General features: G+C 35.8%; 1 protein-coding gene across 1 annotated transcript in view; it reads right to left on the reverse strand.

The window, feature by feature from the left end:
* The window catches only part of LOC141343891 (collagen alpha-1(XXI) chain-like), a 15,129-nt gene extending 677 nt beyond the window's left edge, over nucleotides 1–14,452 (reverse strand). Inside the window, exons 1-13 of the mRNA XM_073848556.1 lie at nucleotides 14,437–14,452; nucleotides 12,137–12,700; nucleotides 9,673–9,838; nucleotides 9,225–9,450; nucleotides 8,416–8,589; nucleotides 8,187–8,281; nucleotides 7,841–7,958; nucleotides 7,671–7,724; nucleotides 7,531–7,574; nucleotides 7,404–7,457; nucleotides 7,282–7,326; nucleotides 6,954–7,007; nucleotides 6,779–6,823 (exon numbers count right to left, since the gene is read on the reverse strand). Coding sequence (XP_073704657.1) covers nucleotides 6,779–6,823; nucleotides 6,954–7,007; nucleotides 7,282–7,326; nucleotides 7,404–7,457; nucleotides 7,531–7,574; nucleotides 7,671–7,724; nucleotides 7,841–7,958; nucleotides 8,187–8,281; nucleotides 8,416–8,589; nucleotides 9,225–9,450; nucleotides 9,673–9,838; nucleotides 12,137–12,700; nucleotides 14,437–14,452 — 1,655 coding nt within the window. The remainder of the gene's footprint in view (nucleotides 1–6,778; nucleotides 6,824–6,953; nucleotides 7,008–7,281; nucleotides 7,327–7,403; nucleotides 7,458–7,530; nucleotides 7,575–7,670; nucleotides 7,725–7,840; nucleotides 7,959–8,186; nucleotides 8,282–8,415; nucleotides 8,590–9,224; nucleotides 9,451–9,672; nucleotides 9,839–12,136; nucleotides 12,701–14,436) is intronic.
* Nucleotides 14,453–14,790: the final 338 nt, after the last annotated feature.

Consider the following 14,790-nt stretch of genomic DNA (forward strand, 5'->3'; position numbering starts at 1 on the left):
GAAAGGTAAATTGGTAAACTTATTAATTTAGTTTAATTTAATTAGCTTACCAATTTACCTTTCACTTGTGAATAGTGTTAACTTCACCCATATTTCTAGAAATAAGGGGAAATGTGGTTAGCTGTAGGTAAAGGCTGTCTCTTTGCCTTAAATAATCATGTTACATTCCACTAATTGCAGATATAATTAGAGTTTTGCAGTCCAAATTTGGCTTACGTTTTTTCACATACTAATTACATAAAGAGAAATTAAGCGCTGAGAAGTTAAATATGCACACATCTTAATTGTAAAGTAAGTATGAAATTTGAGACAGTCTGTCATTAAAATCTTAACATGTTACACCCAACTGTAAACGGAGCTTATCTGAAGACTTTTTTGCACTTTCTGAAGTTCTAAATTACAAGCCGTACACATGTGGGAATGCTGGTAAGAGATGTCCTCTTTTCCCAAGATGCTGGGCTGCGGCCGGCCATCATGTGAATTCAAAAATAGCATGTTTCTGGTTACATGTGCATGTAATTTGTGTATGGTGAAACACACCTGACAGAAAATATGTAACTTCCCACATTTTGCATGAGGCATGGGACCTGTTCAGAAAACATACTGCTGTACTACACTGCCATACAAAGGCAAACACTGTTACTACACATTTTGTCAAAATGGAGTCTAAAATCATGTCTCTGACTTAGACTATGATTTACAGATTTAGAGGAAAATAGTGTGTGAACACAATTATTTAATAAAAAGGGGAAAAACATTTAAGATTTTTTTTGTCATTTCCAGTGGTAGTTTAGGCTTTGTATGGTAGCAGGTTAATATTATTTATGTCCTCATGCAGTATGCGTTATATATGTGAATTTTTTGTACGATTTCTGCATGCTTCTCATGTAAATAACAAACCCTCATAATGTTTTCCAGTCATTTTGACCTGGAGATTTTTTTCTATGGTAATCAATGATATTGCATTAGACTAAAACTGACTTTGCTCACACAGGGTGTTACAATTTACCAAAAAAAAAAAAGATAATTTTTGTACTTTTTTTTTTATTTGGAACTCATTACACCTTTGGTATTCCCAGTCAAAAATTACTGACCTACAAAAAATTGCTTATACTTATTTTGTTATGCTATATTATTGACAATTATTGGATTACATTTTTTGTCAGCTTATTTTATTTCAATTAGCACATGTTTTGTATTTCTTTTTGGAACTGATTGATCGTGGGCCTCATTGATTTGAGCTTAAGCACCTTGGGTATTTCAGTAAATATGACCAAAATTACTTGCAAATACTGCTTTTTTTTTTACTTAAAAACTGAGGTGCATAAGCTCAGATCAATGAGACCCACTAATCCCTTCCAAAAAATTAAAGAGAAAATTCAGAAAGAGAGAAAAAAAAATCAACAAGATCAACAAGCAATTTTTTAAAAATTGGTCATTTTTTCCAGGAACACTACATAGATTTTGTGGGTTAAAAAAAAAAATAACATCATGTCTTATTTCTAAAATGATATTGTCTCGGAATTTAACCTACATTGTAGTAAGGCTTAGTGAAAAATAAATATACTAAAATATATTTAAAATACATTTATTTTATGCTATAAGTATACTTCAGATACATATATATTAAGTACTAAATAAAAATACCCTGCAATTGTACTTTTAGAATACTGTGTATACTATACTAGTATATTTTAGTCTGCTAAATTGGAACAACTAATTTTGCACTTAATGCTCTTTAATTGTGCAGAAGTAGTGCTGAAGTTCAACTAAAGATATACTTAAGTAAATATGATTATGCTAAAGAGGAACTATTGCCAGTATACTTTAGGTACACCTTAAATATTTTGCATTTAAAGACTGATTTTATTTAAAGATCAATAGTGACATTAAAACATATTTTAGATTTAATATTAAGAAAAGTGCATTGTGCACAAGCAGTACTTCAAATAAAGTTTAATCAATTATATCAGTAAGCGATATGTCTTTAAATGTTATAAGAAACTTGAACTTTACATAGTATAAAATAAATGTAATTTAAATCTGTTAATTTTTCACTAGTGAGGTTATGTTAAAGTAGCATACTACAGTTCAAGACACTCATCAATGCATATTTTACACTGTAGTATGTACAATGTAGTATGCTAGTATTCAAATCTGGACACAGTCCTAATGAAACACGCTTAGGTTTATTTCCCAGGCGTTCTCTTACTGTATTTCTCTTGTTCACTCAAACACATGCACATATAGACTTTACCCTGAAGCTCTGACATTTGAAAAGACCTCACACAAAGCATTCCCTCGAAACATGACAAACAATAATTGCACCTTATACCGTCGCTCTGCAATTACATCCAGGAGAAGCCCAATTAAAAAGGACTTTATGAGATTCCACATGACTTTTATCTCTTTTAACCTTTTGGTGGCAGTTTTTGTGCGTGCCCTGAACGTTTGATGCAGGTGACCCATTTCGCTTCAAGTAAACTCATAATCAACATAGTCACGAGCTGTTCTGGGGTCTGTATGTTTCAGTTTCTTTTAACAGTCCATATGCATGTCATGATTAAAGGCTGTTTCCAGGGTTGGCGGCACCACTTGTGCTGCGGGAAACCCACCCTTACGAGGGAGCTCTCTTCTGGCACACCACATGAAACCGAGTTTTGGTTAACTAATCATCCCTTAGTGGTCTAGGGGAAACCTGGTGTTGCCGCTACAGCGAGCAATTCTGTCTCAGATCCAAAGTGGCAAGGCCAGGACTTAATAACGAAAACTAGCAAACTTAATAATAGTGGTCCAGTTTAATTTTCACTTAAGTCTCATGCATATGCTAACCATAGGCCTTTATGAATGTAGAAGCGTACAACATGTACAGTAAAACCCAGAGGAAATACACCGTTTGAACATAAAAGATAGAATAGAGATGTAAAGATGCATAGAGACTTTCTATCATTTCAATATTATGATAATCTTTAAAACAGACCAAAGTATCATTAATCTGAGCAAGATTGAGAATTAAAACATACTGAATACATGCTATAAATCATTTTTTATAAGTTAGATCATTACAGTGAACATTACCAAACATGTTTAAAATGTTTTTAAAGGTTATTTTATAGCTTTGTGGAACAAAATCTAAATGTCACATGTTTCAAACAAAGCCACATCCAAACCTGAACAAACATCGAGTGCCGCCAAGAGTCGAATCAAAGCCCTGTACTGATAAACAGGCTTGATTTAATGGGGCAGTAAATGGCAGGGCGGCACTAATTTTCAGGGAACGGGCGGCACGCAGATGCTGAGACAGATGCAGTAGCTTGAAAATAGATCTGAGTGACAGACTTGCAATTTACGTCTAAAACAACTCCACTCATTTGCTCGAACTTCCCTATACAGAATGCAAATCATAATAATAAGAAATGGAAATTATATATATTTTGCCTCAATGTCTCAGATGTCATAGATCTCGGAATTCCTCTCAGGAAAGAAATATCTAAGACAAATTTAATGTTAAGTAAGAGTAAAGGAAGCCTCTTAAGCTATAAAAGAGCAACATCTGAGTACTAAAGATCTCATGGGGGTTGACTTAGAACACTAAAAGTGTACAATATTCATCATATGTGACCCTGGACCACAAAAACAGTCTTAAGGTTAAATTTTACAAAACTGAGATGTATACATCATATGAAAGCTCAATAAATAAGCTTTCTATTGATGTATGGTTTGTTAGGATAGGACGATATTTGGCCGAGATACAACTATTTGAAAATCTGGAATCTGAGGGTGCAAAAAAATCTAAATACTGAGAAAATCACCTTTAAAGTTTTCCAAATTGAGCTCTTAACAATGCATATTACTAATCAAAAATTACATTTTGAAATGTTTGCAGTAGGAATTTTACAAAAAATCTTATTGGAACATGATCTTTACTTAATTTCCTAATGATTTTTGGCATAAAAGAAAAATCAATAATTTTGACCCATACTATGTATTTTTGGCTATTACTACAAATATACCCCAGCGACTTAAGACTGGTTTTGTGGTCCAGGGTCACATATGTGTTTTTAATATTCAGTGTCATTCCCAAATATTATTGCTAGGTGCTAGTTTATTTTTATAAAATGTCAACATCCTGCTAAAAATGAGCTTTTGCCACGATACACAAACTTCTTAAAGCAACATTCATCTCTTGTTTATCATTATAACCACAGTAGTCGACTACACTAACGTTAAACCTTAGCTCATGTAAAATGTAACCAGCACACAGTAATTTGGCTGGCATGTGACCTTTATATTCATCTAGAGCAGAGAGCGGCTCACGATGTGTACTATGTCATTGACCAATCATAATCTGGGTGTTTAAGTCACTATATATAGACCTTTGGGCAAGACGACAGTCTGTTACTGGCAAAAAGCTAAGAAAAAGGAGACGGATAAAAAGGAACAACGACAAGGCCACAAATATGCCCTTGTGCTTAAAATAATCCAGGTCTTTCTCATGTGAGAGGATGGCTGATCATATCCCTAACACATCTGATGGTTTACACCCTGTGTTGCTTTAAATACTTCCAAATTCTGGGTGTGAAGTTGAAACTCTGTCTAGGCTTGCCTGTTTATGTTGCAGAATTTAGGAATTAGAAAAAGAACTCCATTGATTCTTATTAACCTCAAAAACAAGATAGAAGTCATCAATTCTTTGTGGAGCAGGATATTATGTTTATAGGTGTGGTATCCCTAAAATATATATACTACAAAAAAGTGCCTTTATGGTCTTTTTAATGTGGTACAATGATGTATTGTCAGCAAAGATCTAAACAAATCATCTAAACATTCTTAAATCAAGAGAGATTTTCCTGAAAAGCGTAGTGATGTAAGATAGGAAGTCTTCATTTCTGATGAATTTATGACAGTAAAGTGAGGTTTACGCTTAAAACAAGACAAAATATCTTGAAATTGGGTAAGAAATATATATTTAAAAGCAAGTTGCTGCTATTTTTTATGCATAAACACATTTGTCCGACTTAATTTTGGCAAATGTGTCAGAAAACAAGACTGACAGGGCTTAGACTAAACCAGGATTAGGCCATAGTTACATTTTTAAAAAGGTCCTTCAGAAATAACATTACTGAAAAACAAAACAAAGGCACTGGCATGTTTAAGGATCAATCAGTTCAAGTTTCTTTCAGCTGAGACAGCTCAGACTTAGATTAGACTAAAATAGAGTTAGGAAAAGAACTCCATTGATTCTCATTAACCTCAAAAACAAGATGGAAGTCATCAATCCATTGGAGAACAGGATATTATGTTTATAGGTGGGGTTTCCACAAAATATATATACTACTAAAAAGTGCCTTTATGGTCTTTTTAATGCGGTACAATGATGTATTGTCAGCAAAGACCAAAAAGTGTTTTTTTAATACTTTCTAAGTATTTTTGTCTTGTTTTCCAGTACAAAACATCTAAGCATTTATAAATCAAGAGACATTCCTAAAAAAGTGTAGTGATGAAAGATAGGAAGTCTTGATTTCTGATGAATTTATCACCGTAAAGTGAGTTGAAGCAAATGACAAAATATCTTGAAATTGGGTAAGAAATATAAACTTAATCTGAAAGAAAAGTAAGTTAGCTGCTATTTTTGTTTTTCTTTCAGTTGAGACAGCTCAGACTTACAATTTAGTCTGGGACTAGGCTTAAGCCTTGTATGGAAGTCTGTTTCCGCCACCGAATAAAAAATAAAAAAATGTAATTGTGACTTTTTATCTCACAATTCTCACTTTTTTTCTCAGAAATGCATCATATAAATTCGCTATTCTGACTTTTTTTTCTCAGAACTGTGAGATATAAATGCACAATTAAAGTCAGAATTGCTAGATATAAAGTCAGAATTGCAGAATATAAACTTACAATTGGGAGTTATTAAATTCAGAATTGTGAGATATAAACTTGCAATTCTGTGAACATATCAGTCTTTTTTTCCTCAGAACTGGACTGTAACTCGCAATTGCAAGTTTATATCTCACAATCACAAATCAGAATTACAAGATACAAACTTGCAATAGTGAGAAAAAAAGTCAGAATTGCAGACAAAGTTTATATCTCACAATTCTGACTTTACACTATTAAAAATAAAGGTGCTTTAAAAGGTTCTTCAGAGCGATGCCATAGAAGAACCATTTTTGGTTTCACAAAGAACCATTTAGTCAAAGGTTCTTTAAAGAACCCTCTCTGTCTTACCTTTTTATAATCTGAAGAGCCTTCTTTCACCACAAAGAATCTTTTGCGAAACAGAAAGGTTCTTCAGATGTTAAAGGTTCTTTATTCTTCTATGGCATTGTGAAGCACCTTTATTTTTAAGAGTGTATAATTCATAATTGTAAGTTTATATCTCACAATTCTAAAAAAAAAAAAAAATTAATAATTGCGAGTTTGTATCACGCAATTCTGAGAAACAAAGTTAGAACTGTAAGATAACAAGACACAATATCTTTTTTTATACCCATAGCCTTGTCTGTGAAACTGAGGGTTAATAACTTAAGTTATCTTGCTACATGTTCTGTAAATGTAAATTGCTTCTTGAATGTTTAGATATTTGTATAGGAAAGAAGAAAAAACACTTTTTGCAGTGTTGGAGGCTGATGACTTTTTATAGCTGCTTTTAATACGTCTAATCATCACAGGGTCCAGTACAGCATCTCTGGTTGTGATTGATCATGATCATAGAAGTAGTGGTAGTTGAATTCTAAGAGTTTGGGATAAAACGTCAGTCTGAAATCTGTCTTACCTTTGGACCAGCAAGTCCAGGTAGACCGGGATTCCCAGGTTCACCCTGCAGAGGAAAGAGAATAAAGAAGATTGAAGACTTTTTAAAGAATTTTTCAACTTAATTCAAAACAGAATACTCTAAAGTGGGATGAAACTGAACATGAATGAAGTAGATGCTAAAAGAGATTTCTTACATCCAGTCCGGGTTTTCCGGGTGGTCCCATTTCCCCTGGTTCTCCTGGGATTCCCTGTAAGGTCACAATGGTTTGCATAAGCAAAAACAATGTTTTAAAATAATTTCCTGTAATTTTCAATAGATTTGATAGGATGTATTGTTTTTCAACCTTGCTTCCTTGAATTTCCAAGTCATTTAAATCCAATTTGGAAAAGCCAGTGCCCTAGAGGAGATTTTAAGGTAATCATTTTAGTCATCGTTGTTTTGCTTACTATGCACAAAACCTTTCAACACAACAACAGAGATTAAGAAATTAAGATTACATTAGCAGAAAGTTTTAGACTCACTGTTGGTCCTGAAGGCCCTGGTGGCCCTGGTGGTCCCATTTCACCCTATTAAAAGATCGGAGATCAGAGCCATTATATATTTTTTCACTTTAATGACAACGAAAATGTCAAAATCTACATACTTTGGGTCCTTCCAGCCCTCGCTCCCCCTTCTGTCCTGGTTCACCTGCTTCGCCCTGTAAATGAAAGAAAAAAATATTAACATAAAACTTTACGGTTACCAGAAAATGTTCTTGATGTTTCACTCACTTTATGGCCATCTCGACCAGGCTCTCCAAATGCTCCCTTTTCTCCTGGCTTCCCCTGGTTGACAAATAGATAATGGTGAATGGTGATTACACGCATCGAAACCTCGAGGTGAATGCTACAAATAATTCTGCTTTACTTACAGGTTTACCATCAGGGCCAGGAGGCCCTTCTCTGCCTTTCTCCCCTCTGAAGCCCTGCATTCAAACAATGAGAAGATAAATACAGTATGTGTTTTAATCAGATGTCCCAAACAAGCAAAAGACCTCAGTTTGTCTGTCAGTTTATTAGAATGCATAGTCTAATGTCTCACCATAGGTCCAGGAAGACCGGGCAGACCAGGTTTACCACTAGGACAATCGCAACCTTCGACAGCAGGAGAGCGATCCGCAGGACACTGGAAATACAACACATTGCACGTAAGACATAAACTAAACTAAATGTAACATTTTAAAAAGCAAAAAGAGTCAGGCTGGTAACTTACCCTGTCATCATCCTGTAAAAACAGAGAAAAATACATTAAAGTGGGAAGAAAATCACTGGAAGCAGAAAACGCTTAACATGATTTACACAAGATGGATATGTGTTTCTGTATCAACATCCTTTTTAAAACGACCATGCTGGTTAACACCAACTAGCTTTCTAGCAAGACCAACAACACACCAGCAAACCTTACCACAGAATAAATTTCACATGCTGTCTCTCGCTCACTTTGCTGGGGATCACAGTAGATCCGTAACTTCTGCAGCAATATCTAACAAAGAAAAAACACAACAGAAATGTTATGATCTGACTATTTGTGGAACAATTTTGTGGTAGCCAATTATCAGTCTAAGTTTCACTTAGTTTGGCACATAGAAATTTGTGATCAGTGTTGAAATCACTTACAGGGACTGTAGTCTCAATATTGATTTTCTTGGCGACCTGAGTCTTTCCATTAATGTAGATGGGAACAACTGGATCTAGGAGCTGCTCCTCCACATATGAGCCATCTACAAAGCAAGTGATGCGTTTGGGCCTCACCAGGAACTTCAGCTGGTGCCAATCCGTATCAAAGAGCCTCTACATAGACAAATAATATCATTACATGACATAAAACACATACACATTGATATTCTTACTTGTGTAGATATTTTAATAATAACTGCAATCCAACTTGTACACTGAAAGTATTTACTTTGATGTTAATGGAAAACGTTGCATACTTGCATGCTATTAACCCACAGATAGACTACCAGTCAAAAGTTTTTTTTATGTTTTTTAAAGAGATCTCTTCTGCTCACCAAGCATGCATTTATTTGATGCAAATTACAGTAAAAACTGAACAATTTTAAAATATTTGTACTATTTAAAATAACTGTTTTCTATTTTAATATGTTTTGAAATGCAATGCAGACTGAAGTAATTGTGCTTAAAATGTTGCTTTAATCACAGGAGTACATTACATTTTAAAATGACATTCAAATAGAAAGCAGTTATTTGAAATAGTGAAAATATTTCACAACATGACTGCTTTTGCTGTATTTTGGATCAAATAAATTTTGGCTTGGTGAGCTACAGAGACTTCTTTAAAAAACATTCAAAATCTTACTTTTCAAAAACGTTTGACTGGTAGTGTGTTATGTGAATTGGGAAGCAGCCAATGTTTTTATTAATGAGATTTAAAAGTGACAAAAACGATAAAAAATTTCAGAAACCTTGATGCCTCGGTCATTAAATATAACTGTCTGCTCCTTCTTCAGAGTGCTGGTGCAGGTGAAAGTGACCGATTTGTCTGCTCCATTCACAGTCACAGTGATCTGCTTAACTCTGTCCTGAGATAACACCCTTAACAGGTCAAACTTCATCCAGTGAGCTGGGTTCTTCAAGCGCAGAGTGGCCACAAACACAAAAGCTGGTGGAAGGCCTTCTGGAAAGATCTCTCTGTGAGGAACAATAAGTGAAGGTCAAAACAGCCTGAATTTTTCAACCACAACAATTTACATCACAGCGACACAATTTCAACATTCAGTAGGTGTAAGAACACAAACAATGCAGTTCATGCAGTTCAACTAAGGACCAGCTTAAACCAGCTCAAACCAGCTACCATGTTTCAAAACATAACCAGCATATGCTGTTTTTTTCAACAGGGAAAGCAAAAATCACCTGGTGCTGTGGGTGATGTCCATTCGAGGGCTGAGCTGTGATGCTCTTTCTGAAATCAAAGAGCCTTGAACCTTCTGAGCCAACTGCTCGATCTTCATCAGGCTCATTAGATCAAAGCCTTTCTGATCATTCACCGTGCCAGGGATCCGAGCCGGACACACCGATTCTGTGAATGAGAGAATGCAACTGCTCAATTCACAGACATTTCAAATGCACCTCAACTGTTGTGTGATACTTTGAATCAAAATGTGTTTAGATAACCAGACAATAATAACCGAATAAGAAAATATCAGTTTTTCAGGATCTGGTTTAATGAGAACTCCTTAAAATCTCAGTTGTTCCTCCTAGACAAGAAATGAGATAAAATAGAAAGCAAATGGACACCTAGATTTCTAGATTCTCAGATTTTCCCAGTTTCAAAATTGTGCTCTTATTGGCCAAGACAGCAAAGTCTGCACTGTAAAAAGATTTCACCAGTTTCAACTTAAAAACTTAAGTTCAGCAGCTGCCTTAAAATTTTAAGTTAAATCAACTTATAAGTCATTTCAACTCATAACAATAAAATTAGTTTAAATGACTTGTACTTTTAAGTTGAATTAACCTAAAATGTTAAGGCAGCTGCTGAACTTAAAAACCTAAGTTGAAACTGGTGACAACTTTTTACAGTGTGCAATCAAAAGTCAGAGATCTCAGTATGAACTTATCAAATGCTTCCAAGACCAAATCTGAGCTGCTATCCACATTAATTCATTACAAAGTATTTGGGTCATTTGTATTCAAGGACCTTTAGGAGAAACACCTGAGAACGTTGATTTGTAACAACTAAAATAACATTTGCACAATAAAAAAGAAAAATATAGCTGCAAGCAGCGATTACTGGGGTTCAAAAGCTTTAAGGCATTTAAGCACATATGAAAAAAGACATTATGTAGCAAGCCTTTTTTTTTTTTGCAAATACAGGTAATTTACCATAGAAATATTATGCTTTGAAAGGTTTGTGATTGTTATAGCGCTAGTTGTGGTCCCATCTCCTTAAAACTTTGCTTGCTTGTTTAGAATCACATCGCATGTGTTCACCAGGTTTCGTGAAGTTTTGAGTTTTCCTTCAGGCTTTATAGGATTTTGGGTAAATTTGGACAGGCCCCTTTCCTAAACAACTCAAAAGGTAAATTTCAACTCTGAGGGTCTAGAGATTTTTACTGAAGTGTTTTTTTTCCCCAGAAAGACCTAGTAATAGTTCGCAAAAGTAGTTTTTTTTTTTTTTTTTACATTTTCTCAATAATTTAACAAACAATTTAATTGAGAGCAGTGGTTATAGAGTCAAAGTTGTCTGGAATGAGGAGTTCTGTTATATGATATGCACAATCATTTACGCCCTTGAAAAATACGATATTGCCCCAGTGGATCATTTTTTATAAATTTCTAACAGACCCTTGGGGCCGTGAGTCAAACAGGCCCACCAAATTTTGTTCTGCTTGGGCTCCGTTAACCATGGTTAACCAGGTGCTCAAACTTCATCGGCCAATGGCGGCCATATTTTTTGAGATACGCAAATGGCCTTATAGACACTTGTGGCACTTTGGACCAAGACCGTGCACAGCTATGTTCATGTTGATAGGACAAATGTTTGAGTAGGTATAGCCATTTTTATGTTTTTTCCCTCTTATAGCGCCACCAAGTGGCCGAGCTCCGTGATTTTTGTTCTACAACCTCAGATTGAGCTCTTACATAATTGTTCTGAGTTTGGCGAAGATTACTCATTCCGTTCGGGAGTTATAGGCATTTTACTAAAAGTGGCCCTGCCCCTTCCAAACGTTTTGGCATCCCTTTGCAACAGAAAGTCGAAAGTTCAACTTTTTTTGATAATTATTAATATTCGCTCAACAGAGAATCTTTCTGCACTGGTTTGGTTCCGATCAGGCAAAAAACCTGGGACTAGTTTGCAAAGGTAGGTTTAGCAAAAAAATTCAAAATACCCGAAAATTTTGCGACTGACAATTTAGGAGTTATGAGTGATTTCCTCCTTTTGGTCGCTGTAGCGCCCCCGTCAGGCCGATTGGGGCGAGCTTTGGTGACATTGTTGGTGGTGTGAGTACTACCATCCTTGCAAGTTTCAAGTCTCTACGAATTACGGTTTGGTCTGCACAATCAGTTTTATGTGGAGATTGCTGATTCATGACCATTCTGACAATTACAATAGGGTTTCTACAAATCAACATACTCTCAACAAAACACCAGAAAATGGATGCCATATAGCATTAAATAGACACCAGTCCAAAGATTTAATTCTCAAAGGTCTGTACGTATCTTGTCACTTAATATTTTGCTGAGTCATTGCAAATGATGACCAACAGTTTATCTTCAAGATTAAACTGATGCTGGGCCCCAAAGTATACATCCATGTAATGTCTTTAATGTAAATGGTTATAGGGAAAAATATGCTCCGAAGTCTAGAACCACTCACCCTCACACAGTTTCTGCTCCATCAGGTCCCATATGCTTGCAATGGATTTATAGTCCTCCACATGCAGCACGTAAGTAGAAGATGGCTTGTTGGCCACAGACACCAACTCAGAGTTAGAGATCTCACTTCCCACACCAACTGCAAACAGAACAATATTCTGTGCTCTGGCCTCCATGGCAGCATCCTCAACATCATCCTGCGAACGCCCATCTGTGAGAACCACTGCGATTCGGTTTCTTGGAGACAGGGAGGTGCGGTTAGGCATCCCAAAGACGTGGTCTGTGGCAAACTTAATGGCGCGGCCGGTCCGTGTGTTGCCCCCCAGGTATGAGATGGAGGAGATGGCCTCGATGAGTTCCTGGCTGTTCTGATGCTTTCCCAGAGGAATCTCCAGTCGAGGGGTGTCGCTGTACTGGACAATGGCCACCTGAGTGTGCCTGGTGCTCACGTCAAAGCCACTGGTGATGTTGATGAGCCAGCGCTTGGCTGTTTCAAAATTAGGGATCCCCAAGCTCGAGGAGCCGTCGATGATGAATGCAAGGTCATTGGGAGTTGTGCTACAACCTGCAAGGCCAGAAAAAAAAATTGGCCCATAGGGTCCACATGCAGACCAGGCTGGGTTACAATTCTTAAGTGAAAGTCAGGTAGATTTGTCCACTTTTTGACCACCATCTCAAATAATTGACAGAATCAACCTTACAGCATCAACACAAGAATGACTGAATAAATATTACAGACGTCATTTTCTCAAGTCTAAATATTTACAGTACATTTATGTATTTAGCAGATGTATTAATTCCAAAGCGACTTACATTTCATTTAAGGAATACATTTGATCAGTTCATGAATTCCTGGAAATTAAACCTATGATCTTGACATTGCTAGTGCTATTCTCTACTGTTTGAGCTACAGTACTGCCTCAAGAGTGTTGCTTTAATGCAGCTTTATACTGTTAACAATGTTTTAAACCATTTGATTAATACATTATAAAGTAAAACTAAGAATAAGATACACTGTAAAAAGCATTCAAGGGTGTTGTCCATAGGAATTTATTTTAAAAAGTATATTTCTTCCAATAAATTGATTCCCTTTTCTTTTTGAATTCATTTAAGTTTTACATAAGTAAAAAGTGTGATTGTTTTTGTAACTTATTATTCCCTATCAAAAAATTGTTTTTTACTGACCTTCACAATAAAATGCTTGTACAAAACTCTATTTAAGTGTTTATATCCAAAGTATAACGTCACGACCCGCCCACATGCAGAACACCAACATCGTTGCTCGCTGTCACCTGAACCGGACCAGTTTCGGAGTTTTTGAGAACTTTTTACAACGTGCAACACATGTAAGTAACTATTTACATTGCATAAAGTTAGGTTTTAGCCGAATGAGCACGCATTTATTGCACTATAACATGTAAAAGCGTCGCCAGGTTACAGATAGTAACGGTAAGTTTTTCAGTTTTGCAGGCGCCATGCGGGCTTGCCGAAGGTCTTGAAATTAACATTAATCTTAAAACAACAATCGCTAACGTTAACATAGTATATGTATATGTGAGATGTATTGCCAAATTATGTTATCTACTTAGTTTGGTTACTTAAAAAAAAACATCGTCATTTTGTTTATTTATGGAGTCTAATAATGTTAGCATCGGTATTAGGCTATGTCTCAAATCACTTGTCTTAAATGTTCTGCCTCTTTCCGAATTAGCTAGCAAAACAGTAACATGGTCTCTCTCTCATCCTCGTTGTGTCAGTTAAAAGTTACGTTAGCTGCTAGGTTTGTAGTCACAGTTGTTCCCTGCATGATTGAAAAATATGGGGACATTTTTTTTTTGGCGCCTCTTTCTGCATTGTATCATACAAATTCTTAAACTTAATCTTTTTATATATTTGTTTGAAATATTTTATATTGTCTTAAACCATTTGTTCAACTAAAAAGATTAAATATTTATTTTGCATTGCAATAACTTGATCCTTATATTTCCCTAAACTCTTGTTTCATTTGTGTTGCTTTTTTAGGAGACCATCAGATCTACTGGAAGGAGCAGTTCATGGAGTAGGTAAGCTCTTTAGAAGGTGGAATTGTGGTAAATGTTTCATAGGTTTGTCCATTTAGAGCAATTAAGGTACCCAAAAGTCCGTAATTGAGAGTTGGAAAAAAGAAAGGAAAAAAAAAAAAAACTAAATTTGCATCCCTTTCTATTTTTAATGACAGATGGGATGGCCTTGTAAATTATACAGCGCTGTTGTACCAGGGAATACTGATAATCTAAAACATTATAGACTGCATCATGGGACCTTTGGACACAGCCATGCCTTGTATACATATAGATTGTATAGTATACTACAGTATAGTATGGCACTGGTTCTCAATCCTGGTCCTGGGGGCCCCCTGCTCTGCATATTTTGCATGTCTCCCTTATTTAACAAACCTGATTGAGATCATCAGCTCATAAGGAGAGAGATCCATGAACTGAACTGAACTGACGAGGTGATGATCTCAGTCAGGTGTGTTAAATAAGGGAGACATGCATAATGAGCAGAGCAGGGGTCCCCCAGGACCAGGATTGAGAACCACTGATGTATAGTAAAGAATACAGTGTGGTTCTGTATAGTACAGATTACAGAACCACACTGATAATGACATTGTAT

This window comes from Garra rufa, chromosome 10, assembly GCF_049309525.1.
Source record: "Garra rufa chromosome 10, GarRuf1.0, whole genome shotgun sequence".
Lineage (NCBI taxonomy): Eukaryota > Metazoa > Chordata > Actinopteri > Cypriniformes > Cyprinidae > Garra > Garra rufa.